The sequence below is a fragment of the Microcaecilia unicolor genome, chromosome 3, assembly GCF_901765095.1.
Source record: "Microcaecilia unicolor chromosome 3, aMicUni1.1, whole genome shotgun sequence".
Taxonomy (NCBI): domain Eukaryota; kingdom Metazoa; phylum Chordata; class Amphibia; order Gymnophiona; family Siphonopidae; genus Microcaecilia; species Microcaecilia unicolor.
Window position 1 is genome coordinate 111,664,545 of NC_044033.1, and position 23,091 is coordinate 111,687,635.

General features: G+C 43.2%; 1 protein-coding gene across 3 annotated transcripts in view; it reads right to left on the bottom strand.

Annotated features, from left to right (window-relative positions):
• Nucleotides 1-1,434: 1,434 nt before the first annotated feature.
• The window catches only part of ATL2 (atlastin GTPase 2), a 208,030-nt gene continuing 186,373 nt past the window's right edge, over nucleotides 1,435-23,091 (bottom strand). For 2 of the 3 annotated variants that reach the window (XM_030196285.1, XM_030196284.1), the window contains one exon: nucleotides 1,435-2,708. In XM_030196285.1, coding sequence (XP_030052145.1) covers nucleotides 2,589-2,708 — 120 coding nt within the window. In that variant the 3' untranslated portion in view covers nucleotides 1,435-2,588. Of the gene's footprint in view, nucleotides 2,709-2,773; nucleotides 3,189-3,296; nucleotides 3,312-23,091 lie in introns of those variants that run through there. The other variant, XM_030196286.1, reaches the window with a different exon arrangement.

The window sequence follows — 23,091 nt, forward strand, 5'->3', positions numbered from 1 at the left end:
CGGTGTCAACGCTTTCCGGGTGCCAAATCCCTCGACGCCCCAGAGCTCCTGGTACCATGCCTCTAGGGAAACTGGTGCCGATGCTTCTTTGCCTTTGCTCGAAGCATGTCACCGGTACTCCTCGGTACCGACGAGGATGACGTGGAATCCACACGCCTCCTCGGGGGTGGGCCTGCACAGCAGGAGTCTTCAAGAGAGGTGGAGACCCACTCGACGGTTCACTGCTCCCAGCTAAAGATGAAGTTTGGACAGCCGTTACCTGCGTTCCCAATGTCGATGCCATCCCCGGTGCCGATATCGATGACACCGACCTCAGTACCGCAGTCGACGTCGAGGAATCAGTCGGAGCTCCAAAGAGCTCTTCTCGACGCCTGTGTCCGCTTCTTCAAGCTCAGACACAACTTGCGTCTGGTCGATGGTCGGGCCCAAGGCACTGGATGCACCAGGAGTGCGGATCAGTGCCAGAGATCGACCGCTGGCACCGAGCACACTTCTTGAAGCCGCTGGGAGGCTTCGATGACATCAGCGGAAAAATCGCGGCGACAAAATCAAACGGCTCAATTGTGCCAATTAAGGGCACAAAAAAGGGTATCGCGGACGTGCAGCCCAAGAAGGCCGCAACGGAAACGAAAGGAAACTTACCAAGGGACAAAAACTAAGAAAAAAAAAAATAAGTTTCCTTTTTTTTTTTTTAAACTGGAAATAAAAAACAAAAAAGAGGCGATGTAAAACAAAAAGAAAGCGATAAAGAACACGCGAAAGGCGCCTAAGTTTTTCCTGGGACCTGAGGGAGAGAGACCGACTTGCAGCCACTCTCCACCGCGGAAAAGAAAAAAAACTGAGGCGGGAACGGACGCGCGGGTGGGAAGATGGCTGCACATGCGCAGTGCGTCCGTCCCGCACTTTGCTGGCTGTCGCAAAGCTCTTTAGATTTTACTAGAAAAAAATCTCCGTTCCTGGGGCCGCTGTGGACGCAGACCCACATGTGAGAACAAGCAGCCTTCTTGTCCTCGGAGAATATACCATTACAGAACTAGAAAACAAGGGAGAAGTGTGTGAAAGTATGGCTGGCAGGAACATCTATTAATTAAAATAAAGGAGGGGGGAGAGGCCATTATTTATATTTGGAAATTATATACAATGTTAAAATGATTAATAAACATTTCTGAAAGTAGTCAGCATGAAAGTATTATGAATATGAATGCCTAAAAATGTATTTCCACATTATTCATCACCTTCCAAACAAAACAGTAATGACTGATACACGGCAGGGGAGATCACATTCACATAATTGTTATAAAGAAAAAAAAAATCTTTTATTTATCAGGCACAAGGCTAAGGTAGGGCAATGTTCGTTTCATATTAAGAATGAACTATTTGCAAATAGAATTAATTATATTGGAGCCCACACATTCTGTTCCTTGAGGAAAGCACTGTTTTATATATACAACTGATTTTAATTTGTGTATTGAAAATAAGTTACAGAAGAAATTTAAAATTTAATAGCAAACCAAAAGCTTTACAACAACCCCCCCCCCCCCCCCCATTGTTTTCCATTGAGGATGGAGAGGGTCAAGACTGCAGTGTTCAAGGTAAGTTAATATCACAAATATATATATAAAAAAACTGCAAGTTGCATGTGCATTCACAGTTATGAGCCACAAACATTTCTTTACAGGTACTGTACTTAACCTACCACAGAACCAGATTTTGCCATAAACTACAAAACTTCCCATACAAAATTGGTATTTATATATTTATACTTCATATACATTCTCTAAGCTGTGATTTCACAGAAAATAAAAATTAAAGATACTGTACAGACAATCTTAGCTACAGGTAAGTTTTTGGGATGTAATTTTTCCTCAATGAAAAGTGTCTTATGTACACAAAGGCTAAACTGCAGAAAATGACAGTTATGTATTTCTCAATTTGCATCTCTGTAAGAGCAAGTTTGTAAATTAAAACAAAAACCAAACAACAAAAAAAAAAACAACCCATCAACACAGCTGGAACAGTTCCCTGTATTTGTTTTTTCACAGGAACTGCTACATGCAACTGTGTAAAACTAGTTATATATTAACTTCCAATTAGTGGCTGAATTATGACTTTGCAAGTGACAAATACTACTGACAATCCAATCAGAATTTTTATTAAAAACTCAAAATGCTAAATCAAAACAAAAACATGAAGTCTGGATATGTTCTTTCAAAAGATTTCCTCAGACTTCCTGTAAAAAGAAAAGCTATCATTTCCCTGAAATACCTTCTTTGCACAAGACAAATTTTTTTTTTTAATGAGCAAAAGATTAACCATAAAGCAAAACAAGGATAATTGAACTTGGCACAAAATGAGCAAAGTCAGTCACTACTGTATTTTATTAAAAATTCATCTGCCAGTCTCCATGGCACTAGTTTGTCTCATATAAATGCAGACAAGCATATTCTTCACACTTGGTGGCAGTATCATGTGAAGTCTCACTATAACTACATCTACAGTTCCGATTGTAAACTTTGGTTTATCTGAGTTCTCATTGTACAGCACACAAGTCTGGGATAGAAGGGCACAGCTGAAGACATGATGATTGGTCAGTCTGTCTTTAATCTGGCATGTTGTGACACTTGCTCAGTCAGACCTGCTTTGATGGAGTTTCTCATAGTCTGTTTTATGTTATCCTCCATCAAATTATCACTCAGTGGCTTCAATACCTGCAATATGAAAACATGCCAAAGGAAAAAAAAAGAAAAGAAAAAAGAAAATGGTAAGGTAAACAAAAACATACAAAATAAAAAAAACAAAAACTGAAAATCTCAAAACTAAATTAAACTACAGTAAAAATAAACAGATAAAAGGTTATGCTGCTACAAAATAATGGGATTAATCCTTCACAGTAGATGGATATATATGACTTCTAAACTGGTTCATTGAATTCAAAAATCTTTATAGTTCCCTAAAAGATGTGCAATTCCATACCCTATAGGCACCATCAAGTCAATGTTTACAGAATTTGGCCTATATTAGTGTCTGCTTAATGTCCTATAAGTATGAATACGTCAGAAACAGAACAATGAACATAAATACTAATTTTTCTTCTTGTTATTGTTGGAGGATAGTCTCTGCCTCTGCGCTGATGCAACAGCACGACGGGTCATCCGACGTCTACAAACGTCAAACAGTTTGCAAAACACCTAAAACATGGAGTGATGTGTTAGAGAGTTCCCAGACTTACAGAAAAAAAAATGAAAAAGAAGCAGATTGATAAAGGAACATTTAATCAACCTCCGGTAGTATCTCACCTTCCTGGGACTCCGCTGCGCAGCAAAAAGGAAAGAGAGAGCAATTTAGCACAAGTATTCCTAACAGTGCTGATCATTTCTGCTTTATAGGCTTACTAATCTGCTTGATGCAAGCATACTTTTAAGTTCTCTTCCATTTTCCAGGATTTCCTTTTCCAAGCGAAAGGGTGCAGAACTGCAACATTTATTTTCTCTTAGTCTGACAAAGACTATGTACTATGAGGATACATTCCATGAACTCATACCAAAAGATCAAAGCAAAGCATTAACTATCCCAGTCATTAACTTGAAGTTAATCCAGATTGAAGTTAAAATGTTCCTCAAAGAGATATTAGCAAGTAATTAAATGCATTGTATAAAAGATTCTTTATACTGTAGGATTAGCAAAGAAATCAGTAGGTGGTCAACCGGATTATTTATAAGGCAACACCTGCAGGAAAACCGTTTTCTCAGTTTAAAGCAGGGGGTCTCAATCCAGTCCTCACCAAATCAGACAGGTTCTCAAAATACTCTCAATGAATATGCATGAGATAGATTTGCATACAATAGAAACAGTGCATGCAAAATAATCTCATGCATATTCATTGCAAATATCTTGAAAGCCATATTGGACTGGTGTATCCCAAAGACTGAGCTGAGAACCCTTGGTTTAAAAGAACATCTGTATGGATCTAAGCAAGCCATGATACTCTCTCTCACTAAGATTTATAAGTGTGAGGTATTTTTTCCCTCCACTAACTGAATCAACCAAGTACATTTAAAGGCACAATAGAATGCAGAAACTGGAATTGAGACATCCAGGTCAAGGTGTGTCAAATGCCACTAGTATTTTAGGGGCCCTTTTACTAAGCTACGTAGGCGCCTACGAGTGCCCAATACATGTCAATTTTGAGTTACCGCATGGCTACCGCGTGCTTGTTGTAGTAATTTCATTTTTGACATCCGCTACGTGCACTGGAAAATAATTTTTATTTTCTGGCGCGCAGCAGAAAACGGGCTGTAATTGTCATTCTATGCGCGTAGACAATTAACACACAGTTAACGCGCGAGACCTTACTGCTAAGTCAATGGCTGGCAGTAAAGTCTTAGACCCAAAATGGACATCTGCCAATTTTTTATTTTGCTGCACATCCATTTTCTGCAAAAGTTTTTTTTAAGGCCTTTTTTACAGGTGCGCTGAAAAATGAATCTGCATGCACCCAAAACACATGCCTACATTAGAGCAGCCCATTTATCGGCGCACCTTAGTAAAGAATCTATGTATAGTATTTTCTAAAATACATGCAGGAATGAACGTGTGTGGGCTGGCTACATGTGGCAGCAGCACTCATTTTGCATATGTGAACATCTAAAGCATCAATGATGCAATCCAGCAATACTGTCAGCACTTGTGTGTATGTTGGTATTTTAGAACATACACTTTTGAAAGCCGAAACTTAAAACATTCGTATCTACCATTTTGGAAACCTACACATCTAAATTTTCCTAATTAGTGCAAAATTATTGTGGGTTGGGGAATAAGGGGGTGAGCTCCCCTAATCCTTCCTGTACAGTGCTGCCCAAAACAACCACTTTTGCAAAACCTAGACATCTCCAAGAGCAGCTGTAAATCCTAACCTTCTCTGAGATTATACACAAGTTCCCTTCTGGAATGGGAAATAACACTTTTTTTGGGCCCCACCCAAGCTGTGCACCCTTGCCATATGTACATATTGACAACCCAACGTTAAGTGCTGTTTTCAGTTTGATTCACACACCTTTTGAAGGTCATTGTCACCATTTGAACATTTAAGCCATTTAAAAATCAAGTTTAAAATTCGCCCATTATAATTCATGGAGTTTTTTTTGGAGACTAATGAAAGAAACTGGACACCGGCATTGACACAATAGAGTTTTTAAGTGTCCGATGTTGGTTCTGATGAATCTCTGAAGTCTCCTTTTTCTCCTCAATTATTAAAAAAAAATTATTTAAAAGCCTGAAGCGAGTCTTGAGTTTGTAGTCTCACAATAGTAGAATATTTATACTTTTTGGGAGTTGATATCTGGTCTTGTATTATTCTATGGAACTACCCCTTGTATTTATCACATACATTACAGTTGTACTGACCAGTTTGTTCACTGCAATTAGATAATATGAAGCAATTAATGATGTTGATGTTAAACATACATTTTGGGAGGCCACAGTTCAAGAAGTATTTGAAGACATTTCTTTTTGATGCGGGATGATTTTTTTTTTTTTTTTTTTTAATGTAGTGCCTCGATCATACAACCTCAACAGTTGAGGAAGGCACAGTTTGATATGTGTATGTTGCATATATTTGATTTTATAATGTGTATGTGTGTGTTTTATTGTAATCTGCCCAGGGGCAGACTGACAGTGATCTGGGCCCTGGGCAGAAGATGTCATTTGGCCCCTGCCACCACCCCTAATTTTGTTTCCAGCACTCTCCTTTGTATACTACAGCCCTCTGAGCCTACCTTGAAGGGCCCTGGTGGTCTAATGCCTCTTCTAGCAGCCATTTTGAAGATGCGGCAATGCCGGAGTACAGCAGGCAGGAAAGAGTGGGATTCTTTCCTGCCCCTGAAGAGGCCACTAGACCACCAGGGTCCTTCAAAGTACGCCCAGGGGAGGGCACAATGAGGCTCAGGGGGCTGTAGTGTGCAGGGAGGGGGGGAATAGATATACTGGGCCCTGCCTGGAAAATAAATGAATAGAAAATTAAATAAATCACCTTACATGGATTGATGGTTGCTTCTACTTTCTTTGGAACATAAATTTCATGTAAAGAATCTGGCACCTTTGGAGTCATCAGCAGCTATGAACTCTCTGGTTTACAACCGTCTTTTCAAATTCCAAAAGTCAAGCAGCACAATTTTAACAGTATGAAGAAAAAAAAAAATATGCACAATACCACCTAAAACTGATACTATCCAACTGTTTGCCAGCTCTGCATTCTGTGGACCTAATACTAGTAAACCTTTGGAATTACACTTAGCAATTGTCCTAGCTAGCATATTCAGTCAACCAATTTCCTGAGAGTAAGGGGGTAACTCTTTAAAGGTGCTTACAGTTAAACACCAGATATATGCATACACCATTAGAACACTGGCATATGTATGTGTGTGCACACATACGCCATGCATATGTACAATTTCTACCCAATCACTTTTATAAATACACACATCTCATCGGAGGCATGTAGACATATGCATAAGCAGAATCTGGGCGGGGTGCTAAATTATATGCGCAGCTCTACAACTTAGGCACACTTATGCCAGCTCTCTGGCTGGAAGTGCTTGCAATTAAGCTATACTTGTGTATCTTACCTGTTACACTAGTATTCTAGAAAGGAAAGTAGGCGCCTACTTTCCTTTATGGAGTGAGTTCTATCAGGCACTCAGTTATAGAACTGCCTCCATGTGTAGAACACTTTTTGCAGGCTGTCTATTGCTATTCAAGCAAAATCCAGGTCATATCTGAATGTTACATATTCTGTAATGCAGTGGTTCTCAAACCTGTCCTGGGGGACCACCAGCCAGGTTTTTAGGATATCACTAATGAATATGCATGAGAGATTTGCATATAATGGAGGTGTCAGGCATGTGCATCTCTCATGCATATTAATTACACTAACAGGTATCTCAAATACAATGATTTGTTTCATGTGAAATCAATGATTTAATATAATATTGAATGCAACAATCTAAACATTAACACCATTATATAATTCACCACTATGTAACACACATCTTCTGTAAACCTAATGTATATGCACTCCTATTTCCAGTACCCATGATGTACTGTAAGCCACATTGAGCCTGCAAAGAGGTGGGATAATGTGGGATACAAATGCAATAAATAAATAAAACAATTTTTAACACCAAATGCAAAGTTGAAAACATACAAAAACTAAAATATAGCCCAACCCAAGCTCCCACTGAAGCAATCCATGCTTAAATCTTGCTATATCATCTTCACTCTACTCATAAAGCCAAGACATTGAGGAGCCAATTCACAGGATCCAACTGTAAGCTCACAGTTCACACTTGAAGAGGAAAAATCTCCTGATCAGTCTACATAGTACATGCTGTTACTCCATCCTCAAAACCTATGTTGCATGCAAGATTCTAATGGCTTGTCAGAAGATATAGCTGCTGGATGCTCAGATATTTCATAAAAGCATTGAACCCAGGTTTGCCTATACAAGAGGCAGGAATCTGGGACAGTTATTTAAAAATCTTATGTTGCCAGATCTAATGAGAGAACAGGGAAACACAGCTTGCAGACACTGTTTATTGCAAATTTGCCATAATTACTGATTCTATAATAATTCATCAACTACCAAATGATATAATTTAAAGCAGCAACATACAGATTGTTCTTCTCATCAAGTCATTTATAGGATTAGAGATGCCGGTATGATAAATGGTACCTGGGACAAAAAAACCCCAAAACAGTTAAACAAAGGCTTGCACAACATCTGAGCAATCTCAGACTTAACAAGGATGATGTTCCTTTAACTAGAGATGAACTAAATATAGGACAGATTTACAGTTTGTAATCTTGGAACAGGTAGTATTACAGAGAAGAGGGGATATATTGGTTATTTTGATACGTAGGGAACAGCACATAATATATATTTGGAATACAATTGAACCTTGGGGGTTGTACAAATAAATTGACTGGGGATTGAAGAAATTGATTCGATGCAAGTTTAGGCCTTGTGGTCTTCCCAGTGCTGTTTCTGGTTTATAATGGGTCATTTCTGCTGAGAGCCCATCATCCAGCAGTAGACGTCCGGGTTTCTATCTGGGCAGTGCCGTACATCAATTTATACAAGCTGTTTGGTTATGTAGATGTTTTAATTTTTTGGTATAATGTACGTGATATGTGTGACTTGAGGATATTTTATGGAAATGTATGTTCTAGGTTTAGTCTCCTGAAGATGCCATTGTGGCGAAACACAAAGCAGTGTTGAGACTAAGCTGCTGAATTCGTGAATGTTTGAGGATGAACGTCAAACTTCTGCGATTGAGGAATTCTGACAAGCCATTAGAATATCACATGCAACACAGGTTTTGAGGATGGAGTAACAGTATGTACCATGTGGAATGATTAGGAAGATTTTTCCTCCTCAAGTGTGAACTGTGAGCTTACAAGATTGCGATCTTGTGAAGTGACTGTTCAAACAGTGGCTTGGCTTTAATGAATAGAGTGAAGATATTACAGCAAGATTTAAGCATGGATTGCTTCAGCAGTAGCTTGGAGTGGGCTACATTTTAGTTTTTGTATATTTTTCAATTTTCCATTTGGTGATAATAAAATTGTTTAGACTGCATAATCAATGATTAATTGTGGATATCATGAAAGCCTGCCTGGTTGGGGATTCCCTAGGCCAGGTTTGGGAACCACTGGAGTACTCTTTGAAAGGGTAAACCACCTTTCCCTATTCACCTGTTCCACTCCATTCATGATTTTATAGACTATCATATCTCTTCTCAGCATTCCAAGCCAAGGAGCCACAGAGGCGTATTTTCAAAGCACTTAGACTTACAAAGTTGCATTGCAATTTATGGAACTTTGTAAGTCTAAATGCTTTGAAAATGAGCCCCACAGCCTATTTCACCCTCTTAACAGGGCAACTGTCCCATCCCCTTTAACATTTTGGTTGCCCTTCTCTGTAGCTTTCGAGTTCTATCATTTTTGAAACAGGGAAACCAGAACCTCACACATTACACCATGGATTGATAAAGAGGCATTTATAATAAGCAAGGTTTTATTCTCCATCCCTTTCCGAATAATTCTTTAACATTTGATTTACGTTTTTGACTGTCACAACACAGCTGAAAATTTCAATGTACTGGCCACAATGACTTCAAATTCCTTTCCCTGAATGGCGCGTCCTAATATGGAGCTCAGTATCATGTACCTATATAGTTAGGATTATTTTTATCTATATGCATCACTTTTCACTTGTCCACATTACATTTTATCTGCTGTTTAGATGCTTAGACTCCTTGTCTCACTAGGTTATAAGAACATAACTTTATATGACTGGCTGAATAAAGGACTTGCATGGACTCAAAATCTCATGTTCAAAACTTTTGACTAAATCTGTTCCATGAAAGACACCACTAGCCATAAAGAAAACAAAAACTGTCTTTTGTAACAGGTATTTAAGAATAGAAATAAAACTTCAGAAGGGGGGGGAATGTATGTGACATTATCCTATTGTCCTTAGAAAATACCCGCTACAGGTACGCAACTTTAGGATTTTTTTTTTTTAAGCAGGATGACTAGTCACATGCATGAGAATCCTTAGTGAAGGTTTGTCTTCAACAAAAGGGAGAAATGCACAGTAATAGTAAATACAGCACAAAGACCCACGCCTGCCACTTTGTGCGGGCCCCAGTCATTTATGCTTAAACGTTGGTTGTGAAGTCTCCGCCCTGCCAACCATATAGGCAGCCAAACATGATATAGTCTTGGCTATACTCACATTTCATCCCCAAATACATAAGCACCGCCATACTGGGAAACGACCAAGGGTCCATCAAGCCCAGCATCCTGTCTCCGACAGCGGCCAATCCAGGCTCCAAGAACACGGCAAAACCCATTAAAAAAATTTTTTTTTAGAATAATGTTCAATGGACTTTTCCTTCAAGAATCTGTCCAACCCCCCCCCCCCCCCCCCAAACTCCATAAGGCCAGCTGCTGCCACTACATTCTCTGGCAACGAGTTCCAGAGTCCAACTACACACTGCGTAAAGAAAAACGTTCTCCTATTTGTTTTAAATCTACCATATTGTAGCTTCATCTTGTGTCCCATGGGTTCTATTATTGTTTGAAAGTGTAAACAAATGCTTCACATCTGTCCGCTCTACTCCGCTCATTATCTTGTACACTTCTTTCATATCACCCCTCAGCCGCCTTTTCTCCAAGCTGAAGAGCCCTAACCTTCTTAGCCTTTCCTCATAGGGAAGTCGTTCCATCCCTTTTATCATTTTCGTTGCCCTTCTCTGCACCTTCTCCAATTCCTTTATATCTTTTTTGAGATGCGGCGACCAGAACTGGACATAATATTTGAGGTGTGGTCGCACCATGGAGCGATACAACGGCATTATAACATCCTTGTATTTGTTTTCCATCCCTTTCCTAATACTACTCAACATTCTGTGCGCTTTCTTAGCCGCCGCAGCACAGCACACTGAGCAGAAGTTTTCAAAATCTTGTCAACGATGACTCCCAGATCCCTTTCTAGGTCTGTGACTCCTAACACGGAACCTTGCATGACACAGCTCTAACTCTGGTTCCTCTTACCCACATGCATCACTTTGCACTTGTCAACACTGAACTTCATCTGCCACTTGGATGCCCAATCCCCCAGTATTGCGAGGTACTCCTGTAATCTTACACTCCTCCTTCGACTTGACAACCCTGAATAACTGTGTTTTACCTGCAAATTTAATTACCTCACTAGTTACTCCCATCTCTAGGTCATTTATAACTATGTTAAAAAGCAGCGGTCCCAGCACAGACCCCACTAACTACCCTTCTCCATTGAGAATACTGACCATTCAATCCTACTCTGTGCTTCCTTTCAACCAGCTCTTAATCCATAGTAATACCCTACCTCCGATCCCATGACTCTCCAGTTTCCTCTGGTCTTTCATGAGGCACTTTATCAAACTCCTTCTGAAAATCCAGATACACAATATCCACCAGCTCCCTATTGTCCACATTTGTTCACCCCCTCAAAAAAATGCAGTAGATTAGTGAGGCAAGACTTCCCCTCACTAAATCCGTGCTGTCTCATCAGCCCATGTTTTTGTATGTGCTCTGTAATTTTATTCTATAGCCTCTACCATTTTGCCCGGTACCGACATCAGACTAACAGTAATCAACTTACAGTCAAGATGTCTTCCCCTGCCCCTGAGCTGCACAGCACCTTCACTTGCAGCATGTGACAAAGTGACCTACAGCACTGGAGTTGCCAAAGCAGGATAGCTGCTAGCTGCCAATAGGGAAGAGAATCTTTTTTTTAAATTATAGCCCTAAGAGGATAAAGTTGGATTCTATCCCTTGAATAAAATTTTAAGGGCAAAGTGACTAAAATTACTGTTGTCGAGTCCAAGAAACCAAATAGAAACTGTGTGTAAATGTACGAAGTCTTGCTGCTTTGTAAATCTTCTCAAACTGAGACTAATGTTTGACAAGGCACAGATGCTACTATGGCTTTATCATCAATAGCCTTGACATACCTATCTAGAGTTACACCTACCTGGACATAACCAATTCGCCCAGGGAAAAGGAAAGAGTACTCAGCTGAAACAAATGAAAGTATCATCAATCTACTTGAGATCACAGATGGGCAGAGATTAAACTGCTACACCAATGTTTAAGGCGATATCACTTGATCCTTTAAGCCCACTTCTTTTTTTCAGAAATCTTCTGTTTTTTCTGAATTATGTTTCTATACCACTACAAAAATATTCAAAAACTTTAACTTAAGAAGCATTTCTGAAAATTTACTGTCATAACACTAACTTTTTCAATTACCATATTGAAGCCCACTTCAATTTCTTCACAGGGACTGCAAATCATCCTCTATCTACCAACACTTAAATGTTTATATCATATATTCCCTGGGGTTCTTTTGTGTGACTTGTACCATTATTTTCAAACTTTTTTCTTTTTGGGCATAACCAATTAGCAATTGTCTTTTTGGTTACTGCAATCTCAGGTCTGTTGGGGGCAAAAAAAAATTGAACAAACTTTTTGTAATCTTTGATCTACTCCAGTTGCCTTACGATACAAACTGTGCAAAGCTTGTTTGCCTCTATGAGCATAAGATCACTCCTTAACCAGTCAACTGGTTAAAGAACAAAAAAAAAATTAACCAAAAACAAAAACAAGAGAGTAGCTCTTAGGCAGTAACTCAAAATGAGTATGAACCATCATCCTTTTATAATGAAACCTAATGTAAGGTGGATATGTTACTAAAGCCTGGAGCTCATTTACTCTGAGCTAAAGTGATCACCATAGAAAATTGCATTATAGGTCAAATACTTGAGCCCATAGGATTTCAGTGGCTCAAAGGGTCTTTAATCAGCTGGGTTAGAACCACACTGGGATTCCAAAACACAAGAGTCTGGCTTCACGAAAGGCTTCCATAAATCTGACAAGTAAAGGCTGGACAGATATAGGGTTTCCTTCTACATGTTTTAGCAAACACTAATAACACAGAAGTGAACTTGAGTTGATTTTGGGACAAGATTGAAAGAAGCAGAAGGTTAATGCACTGAAAACAGTGCAGTTTTAAAAATGTTCAGGTAGTTTGTAGGTCTGCAAGAACACTATATTCATAGATACCCAAGCTAATATTTAACATGAAGCCCAACACAGTGTGTCTCTAAAAACATGCACTAGGGATCACCATTGATATAAAAGTATCTTATGATTTTGCAACTGTTTTACTGCAGGGGACAAGTATGGATGGGAAAGTATGCATGGATATTTCACCTGAAAATCCTGTGCATATTTTCCCACCATATCTTCCTCCAAACCCACTCTTTTCACCTGCATGTGAAAAAGTATATACATTGTGAAATAGAATACATATTTTACTGGCTGAAGGGAGGGTAATTTTCACTTAAGAGGATTTAACTAAGTTAATTTGTTAACTGGGCAAATCAATTTTCCTTGAGTTACTTAAGAGCTGTAGTAAGGCAATGCTGTCTAACTTCGTTGATCTTATTAACAGTTCATTAATGTCCCATGTTCTACCTATATAATACTAAAGCAAGCTGTTATACAACCAATTTTGAAAAAAAATGTGGATCCTGAAATTATTAATTCTAGACCTCCTTCAAATTTTTCATTTTTCTAAAATTAACATGCAGTACTTGATCAACTACAGCCATATACAGAATGCTTTCTGTGCTAGATCAATAATTTGTATTTTGTGTTGATATAGCAAAGATTATTTTGGTGTTAACAGTGGATAGGTGGCTGGTCATCTTGGTTAAGGGGAATTCTGTACTGATGACATTCTTAGATGCTACAGCAGCCTTTTACTCTGTGGTTTATGACTTCTACTGAATTGGTTAGCAGCATTAGGGATAGGGACTGAAGTGCTAGATTGAACGGTAAGATTTGAAACAAAGATAATCAATGAGAAATAAAGAGTTTATATCAGGGGTCAGCTTGGTCAGCTATCCTTTCCAACACTTCCATTCATCCTTTATGCGATTTATCATGTTTGAATGCTGATCATCTATATGAAAACAATATAACAGTTTTGCTAATATTAGGTAGTTGAGAATTCTTTGAAACACATGGGCAACTGCATTAAAACAGTAGCCTCTTGGTTGCTTACTCAGGGGATGCTTAACCTGAAACACACAAATATTGATTATTCATAGTACAGAAACTATTCCACCTGAGGTAAGAGATTGATGGTCAGAAAATTCTGATCTCACCTGAAGTTAGACATCTTGGTATTGTTTTGGACTTAAGAGTTATATCAAGTGTGCGTTTGAGATTTAGTGTCAAGGTCGTTTTTTTTTTTTTTTTTTTTAATTATGTTCACTAAGAAAATTAAAGGGTTATTTGGAAATAGTAGATTTTAGGATGGTATTCCAGTTGTTTGTTCTCTCATCATTGGATTATATTGTTCCTGGGAATACCCTCTGCTTATGTTAGACAACTGCAGCCTATACAGAATTTTGCAGCACAGCTGGCAGCAAGTATAAAAGTTATGAGATTACTTTTCTTCTGTGCTTGGCTCTTTACATTGGTCACCAAGAGAATGGTGCATCTATTACAAAGTAGTTATGCTGTTTAAATCTGTATGGCTGAGGGTGTCACTACCTGTCCTTGGCCCTTTCTTTCTCTTTATAATCCTTTGCAATATCCAAGATCAAGAATGCAGTTTAATTGCAATTCCTCCCTTCACAGATATGTGATATGAATATTTTAAATAGGACACTATTTTCAAGTCCTCACATTTAGAACTACTTACCTGTTGTGACCAATGTGTGGTAAACTTGACTTTCAAAAAAAAAAAAAAGATTAAAGCGTTTTATTTTACCCAAGCTTTTAAAATACTGGGTTAAAAGGATAGTGTACTTGATATTACTTTAGGTTTTCATAACTCACTTTATCCCCAAACTAGAGTTCAGAGTAGGCTATCACCATAAAGAAAAACAGACTACAATCAGGAAATTACATCATCAATAATATTTCAAATTAAAAGTATCCCCTTCATAAATCAACGTAAGTAGGTTTTTAGAAACACTGTTGTATTTATTGTGTGTCTTTATACTATGTCTCGGAATTATTTCTTATGCTAATGTTATGAACCACTAAGAAATAACAGATTTGTGGTATATATTTTAAATAACTATATTATAAAATGTTAGACAAAAATATGGAAAATAGATGAACAGGAGTAGGAGATCTCAAAGTTAGAGAAACCATGTACAAAAAAAAAAAAAAAAGAGAGGCATCAAATTAGCAAGGGAGAGAGAGAGAGAGAGAGAGAAGACATTATGGTTCAGTAAGTAGGAAAAGAATGAAAGCAAAAGCAATAGCACTCAGAAAATACAAAGGGAAGGAAGTAGAGATCTGTACAGGAATGAGGTTTGTGGGATTCCCTGATCCAGTCCGCCTGATCCAGCTTCTTCCTGCGTGTTCCAGTCCATCTGCTCCAGCTTGTTCCAGTCCGCCTGATCCAGCTTCTCCCTGCTGTTCCAGCCATCTGCCCCAGCTTGTTCCAGTCCACCTGATCCAGCTTCTCCCTGCTCGTTCTAGTCCATCTGCTCCAACTTGTTCCAGCGTCTCCCTGCTTGTTCCAGTCCATCTGCTCCAGCTTGTTCCAGTCTGCCCGATTCAGCTTCTCCCTGCTTGTTCCAGTCCATCTGTCCCAGCTTGTTCCAGTCCGCCCGATCCAGCTTCTCCCAGCTTGTTCCAGTCCGCCCGATCCAGCTTCTCCCTGCTTGTTCCAGTCCATCTGTCCCAGCTTGTTCCAGTCCGCTCGATCCAGCTTCTCCCTGCTTGCTCCAGTCCTTCTGATCCAGCCTGTTCCAGTTTGTCTGATCCAGCTTCTCCCTGCTTGCTCCAGTCCTTCTGCTCCAGCTTGCTCCAGCCCGCCCGATCCAGCTTGTTCCAGTCCGCTTCTTCCAGCTCAGCTCTATTCTGCTCCAAACCATTCCAGCTTGTTCCAGTCCTGCTGCTGTGCTCTCCACCGCACTCACCTGTTCCTGCCTACCGAACTGCTAGCCAATCGACCTGCCTACCCGCTACCCAATCACCTGTTCCTGCCTGCTAGCCAACCACCTGCCCATCAACAACCTGCCACTTTGCCAGCCCTTCACCCTCCTGACTGACTGCTCACCCTGAAACCTGCTTGCCCCCACAGTCCATCTTCCTACCAGCTCATCACTCTACTGCCCAATTGCTCACCTGCCTGCCTGTCTCCCAGTCCATCTTTCTGCCAGTTCATCACTCTCCTGCCCGACTGCTCACCTCAACCTGCCTGTCTCACAGCCCAGCTACCTGCCCCGGCTAACACCTCAGTTACTACTTATGGCCCCCATTCACATTCTATTCCTTGCCCTATCCCTCTCTAATATTTTCCCCTCCCACCGCAGTATACCACACGAACTCACTGCCCCGCCATGTCCTCTCCCGTCCTACTCACCACTGCAATACCCTACCTACCCCTGTCCCCCACCACCTCACCATCCCTACTGTCCTCCTCCTCCTTCCTAGCTCTCAACCTTCAACACCTCCTTCCTGCCATGAACCCTTCCCCATTCCTCCTAAGCGCATCCCGTCTTAGTCGCCTTCGTCGCCCTACCTCCCCCACCCTTCTCCGCTCTCTCTTGCTCCTCCTCCTGCTATCCGCGGGAGACATCAACCCCAACCCAGGTCCCCCACACCTGTCCTCCTCATCTATGCAAATGTTTCCGCAATATCTCCAATCTCATCTCCATTCCCCCTCCTCCCCCCCTCCTCCCTCCCCTTCTCGTGTGCCCTGTGGAATACCCACTCAGTCTGCAACAAACTCTCCTTCACCCACGATCTCTTCATCTCCCACTCCCTTCAACTGCTCGCCCTAACCGAAACCTGGCTCACCCCTGACGACTCTGCCTCAGTCGCGGCCCTATGCCACGGAGGTTATCTTTTCTCCCATTCGCCCCGCCCAGTTGGCCGCGGTGGCGGCGTTGGTCTACTACTTTCGTCGTCCTGCAGTTTTCAACCTCTCCTCCTACCATAGTCTCACTGCTTCTCATTCTTTGAAGTCCACTCCATCCGTCTATTCTACCCACTGCCACTCAGAGTTGAAGTCATTTACCGCCCCCCCCCCCCCCCGATAAGTCCCTCCCTTCCTTCCTTCCTGACTTTGATGCCTGGCTCTCCATTTTTCTTGAGCCCTCATCCCCATCCCTGGTGACTTCAACATATACATTGATAACCCATCCAACTCATACGCTTCTCAATTCCTCACTCTAACCGCCTCCTTCAACCTCCAGGTGAGCTCCATCACCCCTACTCACCAATCTGGTCACTGTCTTGATCTCGTCCTCTCTTCTACCTGCTCACCATCCAATTTCTGTGCATCAGCTCTTCCTCTCTCTGATCACATTCACACTTCATCACCCTCCCCCTCAGTCCCGCTAAACACTAACCACCACTTCCAGGAATCTCCAGGCTGTGGACCCCCCACCTTATCCTCTATTATCTCTGATCTCCTCCTTTCCATCATGTCCTCCAAATCTGTCGACAAGGCTGTCTCCACTTACAATGCCACTCTCTCCTCGGCCCTAGACACCCTTGCACCATCCGTCTCCCGTCTCACAAGGCGTACTAATCCCCAGCCCTGGCTGACCCCCTGCACCCGATACCTTCGCTCCTGCACCCGATCGGCTGAACGCCTCTGGAGGAAATCTGACACCCATACTGATTTCATGCACTACAAATTCATGCTATCCTCCTTCCAGTCCTCCCTATTCCTCGCCAAACAGGACTATTACACCCAATTGACCAATTCCCTCAGCTCTAACCCTCGTCGTCTCTTCGCCACCCTCAATTCCCTCCTCAAAGTGCCCTCCGCTCCCACCCCCCCCTCACTCTCTCCTCAATCACTGGCTTACTTCCGTGACAAGGTCCAGAAGATCAACCTTGAATTCGCCACTAAACCTTCTCCTCTTCATCCTATAACCCACTCCCTCAACCAACCAACCCAGGCCTCCTTCTCCTCTTTTCCTGATATCACCGAAGAGGAAACCGCCCATCTCCTCTCCTCCTGGAAATGCACCACCTGTTCCTCAGACCCCATCCCCACCAACTTACTTAACACCATCTCTCCTACTATCACCCCCCCCCTGTCATATCCTCAACCTCTCTCTTTCCACTGCAACTGTCCCGGACACCTTCAAGCATGCTGTAGTCACACCTCTCCTCAAAAAACCAAGCATGCTGTAGTCACACCTCTCCTCAAAAAAACCTGTCCCTCCAACTACCGCCCCATTTCCCTCCTACCTTTCCTCTCGCCGTTCACAGCCGTTGCCTCGATTTTCTCTCCTCTCATGCCATCCTCAATCCGCTTCAATCCGGCTTTCGCCCCCTGCAATGACCTGTTCCTCACCAAATCCTCGACCTATCCGCCGCTTTTGACACTGTCAATCATAACTTACTTCTTGACACACTGTCCTCTATTGGATTCCAGGACTCTGTCCTCTCCTTGTTCTCCTCTTATCTCTCCCATCGTACCTTCAGAGTGCACTCTCATGGTTCGTCCTCCACCCCTATCCCGCTCTCTGTTGGAGTCCCACAGGGATCTGTCCTTGGACCCCATCTTTTTTCAATCTACACCTCTTCCCTGGGATCCCTGATCTCATCTCATGGCTTCCACTATCATCTTTATGCTGACGACACCCAGCTTTATCTCTCCACACCAGCCATCACTGCGGAAACACAGGCCAAAGTATTGGCCTGCTTATCCGACATTGCTGCCTGGATGTCCAACCGCCACCTGACACTGAACATGGCCAAGACCGAACTTCTTGTTTTCCCACCCAAACCCACTTCTCTCCCTCCACTCTCTATCTCAGTTGATAACACCCTCATCGTCCCCGTCTCATCTGCCCGCAACCTCAGTGTCATCTTCGACTCCTCCCTCTCTTTCTCTGCGCATATCCAGCAGATAGCCAAGACCTGTCGCTTCTTCCTCTATAACATTAGCAAAATTCGCCCTTTCCTCTTTGGAGCACACCACCCGAACTCTCATCCACTCTCTCATTACCTCTCGCCTTGACTACTGCAACCTACTCCTCACTGGCCTCCCACTCAGCCATCTATCCCCCCCTTCAGTCCATTCAGAACTCTGCTGCACGTCTTATCTTCCGCCTTGACAGATATACTCATATCACTCCTCTCCTCAAGTCACTTCACTGGCTTCCGATCAGGTACCGCATACAGTTCAAACTTCTCCTACTAACCTACAAATGCACTCGATCTACAGCCCCTCCTTACCTCTCTACCCTCATCTCCCCTTACATTCCTACCCGTAACCTCCGCTCTCAAGACAAATCCCTCCTTTCAGTACCCTTCTTCACCACCGCCAACTCCAGGCTCCGCCCTTTCTGCCTCGCCTCACCCCATGCATGGAACAAACTCCCTGAGCCCATACGCCAGGCCCCCTCCCTGCCCATCTTCAAATCATTGCTCAAAGCCCACCTCTTCAATGTCGCCTTCGGCACCTAACCACCACACCTCTACTCAAGAAATCTAGACTGCATCAACTTGATATTTCGTCCTTTAGACTGTAAGCTCCTCTGAGCAGGGACCGTCCTTCTTTGTTGATTTGTACAGCGCTGCGTAACCCTAGTAGCGCTCTAGAAATGTTAAGTAGTAGTAGTTCCCGCAGGAACAGAAGCAGTCCTGTGGGGTTCCCATGGGGACTGAAACAATTACTGCAGGGTTCCCATGGAAATGTAAGCTGCACCTGCGCCAGCTCACCTACCGATTACCAAGTTCTTTGAGTGCTGTCTCCTCCTCCTCCTCCTCAAATTAACAGCACAGATGCTGAAAGTCTCCCACTAAGGAGGTGGTAGACACACAAATGGTGACAGAATTCAAAAAGGTAGAAAATGGAAGTTATAAAAAAACCTAAACCTTAAATGGCTGCATGAATGTGGATGTGTCGAGTGACGCTTAGATGGCGACTCCGGCTGTGATGAATTAGGGCAGATACCGGGCAAACTTGTATGGTCTGCGTCTCTTATAGGGAAATCTAGGATGGGCCGGAAAGGGCTTAGACAGCAACTTCAGTGGCTGGAACATGAGAACAATGCTGGGCAGACTTTTACGGTCTGTGTCCCACAAATGAGAAGATGACTAAGCTGGAGTGGACTGCAATGGCAACTCTAGCAGTTGGAACATAAGGATAGGGCCGAGGGACTTCTACAGTCTATGTCCTAGAAACGCTGAAGAAAGATCATAATCAAGTCTAAAATATCACATTCACTGTTCATGAACTGATAGAGTGTGACTATTAAGCAGATTGGATGGACTGTTCACTTACTATGTTACTATTAATCCTCTCTGCTCATGGGCTAATGTGCAGACCTCAGCTCTGACACAGGCACGAGCATCAGATGTCACCTGACCTACTGGCGCATGCATTCTGCGACCTCTCAGCACACAGTGCCAGTGAATCAGAGACAAGTCTTACGTGTGTGCATCAGAGTGTTCCAAGTTCCAACTTTGGTTCCTTCCTTGCCTGCAGTGCTGTGGCTCGAAACCAGTGAGAGTCAATTGGAACTATGTACCATTAAATTCTTGCAGGACTGGGTGGGGACAGGTTAAATTCTTGAGGGGATAGGTGAGGACGGGTAAGATTCCAGTGGACAGGCAGGGATGGGTAAGATTTCTGTCCCCATGCAACTCTAGAAGGAAGAGGCTAGGCAAACTACCAGGATGAAAAAAAAAAAAGGAAAGGAGGAAGGAAGGGCAGCGTGCTTGTCTGACATTGCTGTCTGGATGTCTCAATGCCACCTGAAATTAAATATGACCAAAACCGAGCTTCTCATTTTCCCCCCCAAACCCACCTCCCCGCTCCCCCCGTTTTCTATTTCTGTTGATGGCTCTCTCATTCTCCCTGTCTCCTCAGCTCGAAACCTTGGGGGTCATCTTTGACTCTTCTCTCTCCTTCTCTGCTCATATCCAGCAGATCACCAAGACCTGTCTTTTTTTTTCTTTACAACATCCGTAAAATCCGCCCCTTTCTTTCCGAGCACTCTACCAAAACCCTCATCCACACCCTTGTCACCTCTCGTTTAGACTACTGCAATCTCCTTCTTGCTGGCCTCCCACTTAGTCACCTCTCCCCTCTCCAGTCAGTTCAAAACTCTGCTGCCCGTCTCGTCTTCCGCCAGGGTCACTTTACTCATACTACCCCTTCCCCTCAAGACCCTTCACTGGCTCCCTATCCATTTTCACATCCTGTTCAAACTTCTTCTACTAACCTATAAATGTACTCACTCTGCTGCTCCCCAGTATCTCTCCACACTCGTCCTTCCCTACACCCCTTCCCGTGCACTCCGCTCCATGGATAAATCCTTCTTATCTGTTCCCTTCTCCACTACTGCCAACTCCAGACTTCGCGCCTTCTGTCTCGCTGCACCCTACGCCTGGAATAAACTTCCTGAGCCCCTACGTCTTACCCCATCATTGGCCACCTTTAAATCTAGACTGAAAGCCCACCTCTTTAACATTGCTTTTGACTCGTAACCACTCGCCTCCACCTACCCTCCTCTCTTCCTTCCCGTTCACATTAATGGTGAAATTAGATCTTACCTGCTAATTTTCTTTCCTCTAGACCCTCCAGACCGGTCAAGACGCGTGGGTTATGCACTCCTACCAGCAGAGGGAGACTGAGAAAACACTGAGCTTTGAACACTGACTATATAACCTGTGCAGTACATACAGTAGCCAGTATAACACTCACAAAGCAGAGCAACAAAAAAAAACACAACTTTAACCAGCAACCCTGTACATGGCTTCCGCCAACTGCAAGAACATTCACTGTTCCTTTCATTGCATTGTACAGACTGTCATTTCGTGCTTCCACAGGTGGACTTCCTGCAACGCCACACCTGCACCAGACCCACACCAACCAAAAACTGGTAACAAGAGTCTGATATTATGACAATCATCAGCTGCCAAGAGATGTCAACAGAAACCTACCTCCTGGCCTACAGTATACCTGGGCGGGTCCTTGACCGGTCTGGAGGGTCTAGAGGAAAGAAAATTATCCGGTAAGATCTAATTCCACCTTCCTCAGCGACCCTCCAGACCGGTCAAGACGCGTGGGACGTACCAAAGCAGTAAACACCTTATGGGCGGGACCTACGAAGGCCAGAGGTCAACACTGCTGCTCCAAAACTCGCCTCTTCCTTCGCATGCACATCAAATCCTATAATGCTTCACAAACGAATGCAACGAAGACCAAACCGCCGCCCGACAAATATCTGAAGGGGGAATCATACTATTCTCCGCCCAAGAGGCCGCAACCGCTCTGGTAGAATGAGCAGAAAACACCTTAGGAATCTCACGGCCCTTCACCAAATAGGCCGACGCAATCGCCTCCTTCAACCATCTTGCTATCGTCGCCTTGGATGCCGCTGCACCCTTTTTAGGGCCACCATGAAGCACGAACGATCCGACGCTCTGAACTCCTGCGTTCTAGACAGATAACACTGCAAGATGCGCCGAACATCTAACTTCGCCAGCCGACGCTGCTCCGAATCTCCCGCCAAGTTACCTAAAACAGGCAACGAAATGACCTGATTAACATGAAACTGAAACCACCTTGGGCAAAAAGGAAGGCACCGACCTCAAAGACACCTTTTCCTTGGAAAAGGACAGAAAGGGCTCTCTACACGACAAAGCCTGCAATTCCGAGACTCTCCGACTGAGGTAATAGCTACCAAAAAGACTGCCTTCAAGAAAAGATCTTTGCACGAAGCCGCAACTAAAGGTTCAAATGGAGGTCTGAGTAAGGCATCTAAAACGAGATTCAAATCCCACGGGGGAACCAACCGCCGACGAGGCGGCCGCAACAACTTCACACCCTTCAAAAAACGAACAACCTCAGGAATAGAAGCTATGGACTTCCCCTGAACCTTCCCCCGAAAACACGACAACGCTGCCACCTGAACCTTCAAGGTAGCCAAGGCCAGACCCCTGTCCAAACCATCCTGCAAAAATTCCAAGACCTCCGCCACCAAGGAACGGAAAGGCATCACCGTCCGCTCTGCACACCAGTGCTCAAACAATCTCCAAACCCAAACATACGCCAATGAAGTGGAGGTTCTGCGGGAATTCAACATTGTATCAATGACTCTGGCAGAAAACCCTTTCTTCCTCAACCTGTGCCTCTCAAGAGCCAAGCCATAAGCGAGAACCGAGCCGGGTCTGGCATAACTATCGGGCCTTGACACAAGAGTACTGTTTCCGACAACTGAAGGGGCTCCGCGACCGCCAACCGCACCAGATCTCCGTACCACGGTTGACGCGGCCAGTTCGGAGCTATCAAAATCACCCGTCCTGAGTGCTGCTCGATGCGCTGGATTACTCGACCTACCAACGGCCACGGAGAAAACACATACAGCAATCCCTGCAGCCAGGGTAACAGCAGAGCGTCGAGACCCTCCGCTCACGGATCTCTCCGACGACTGAAAAACTTTGGGACTTGGGCATTGCGCGCTGTGGCAATCAGATCCA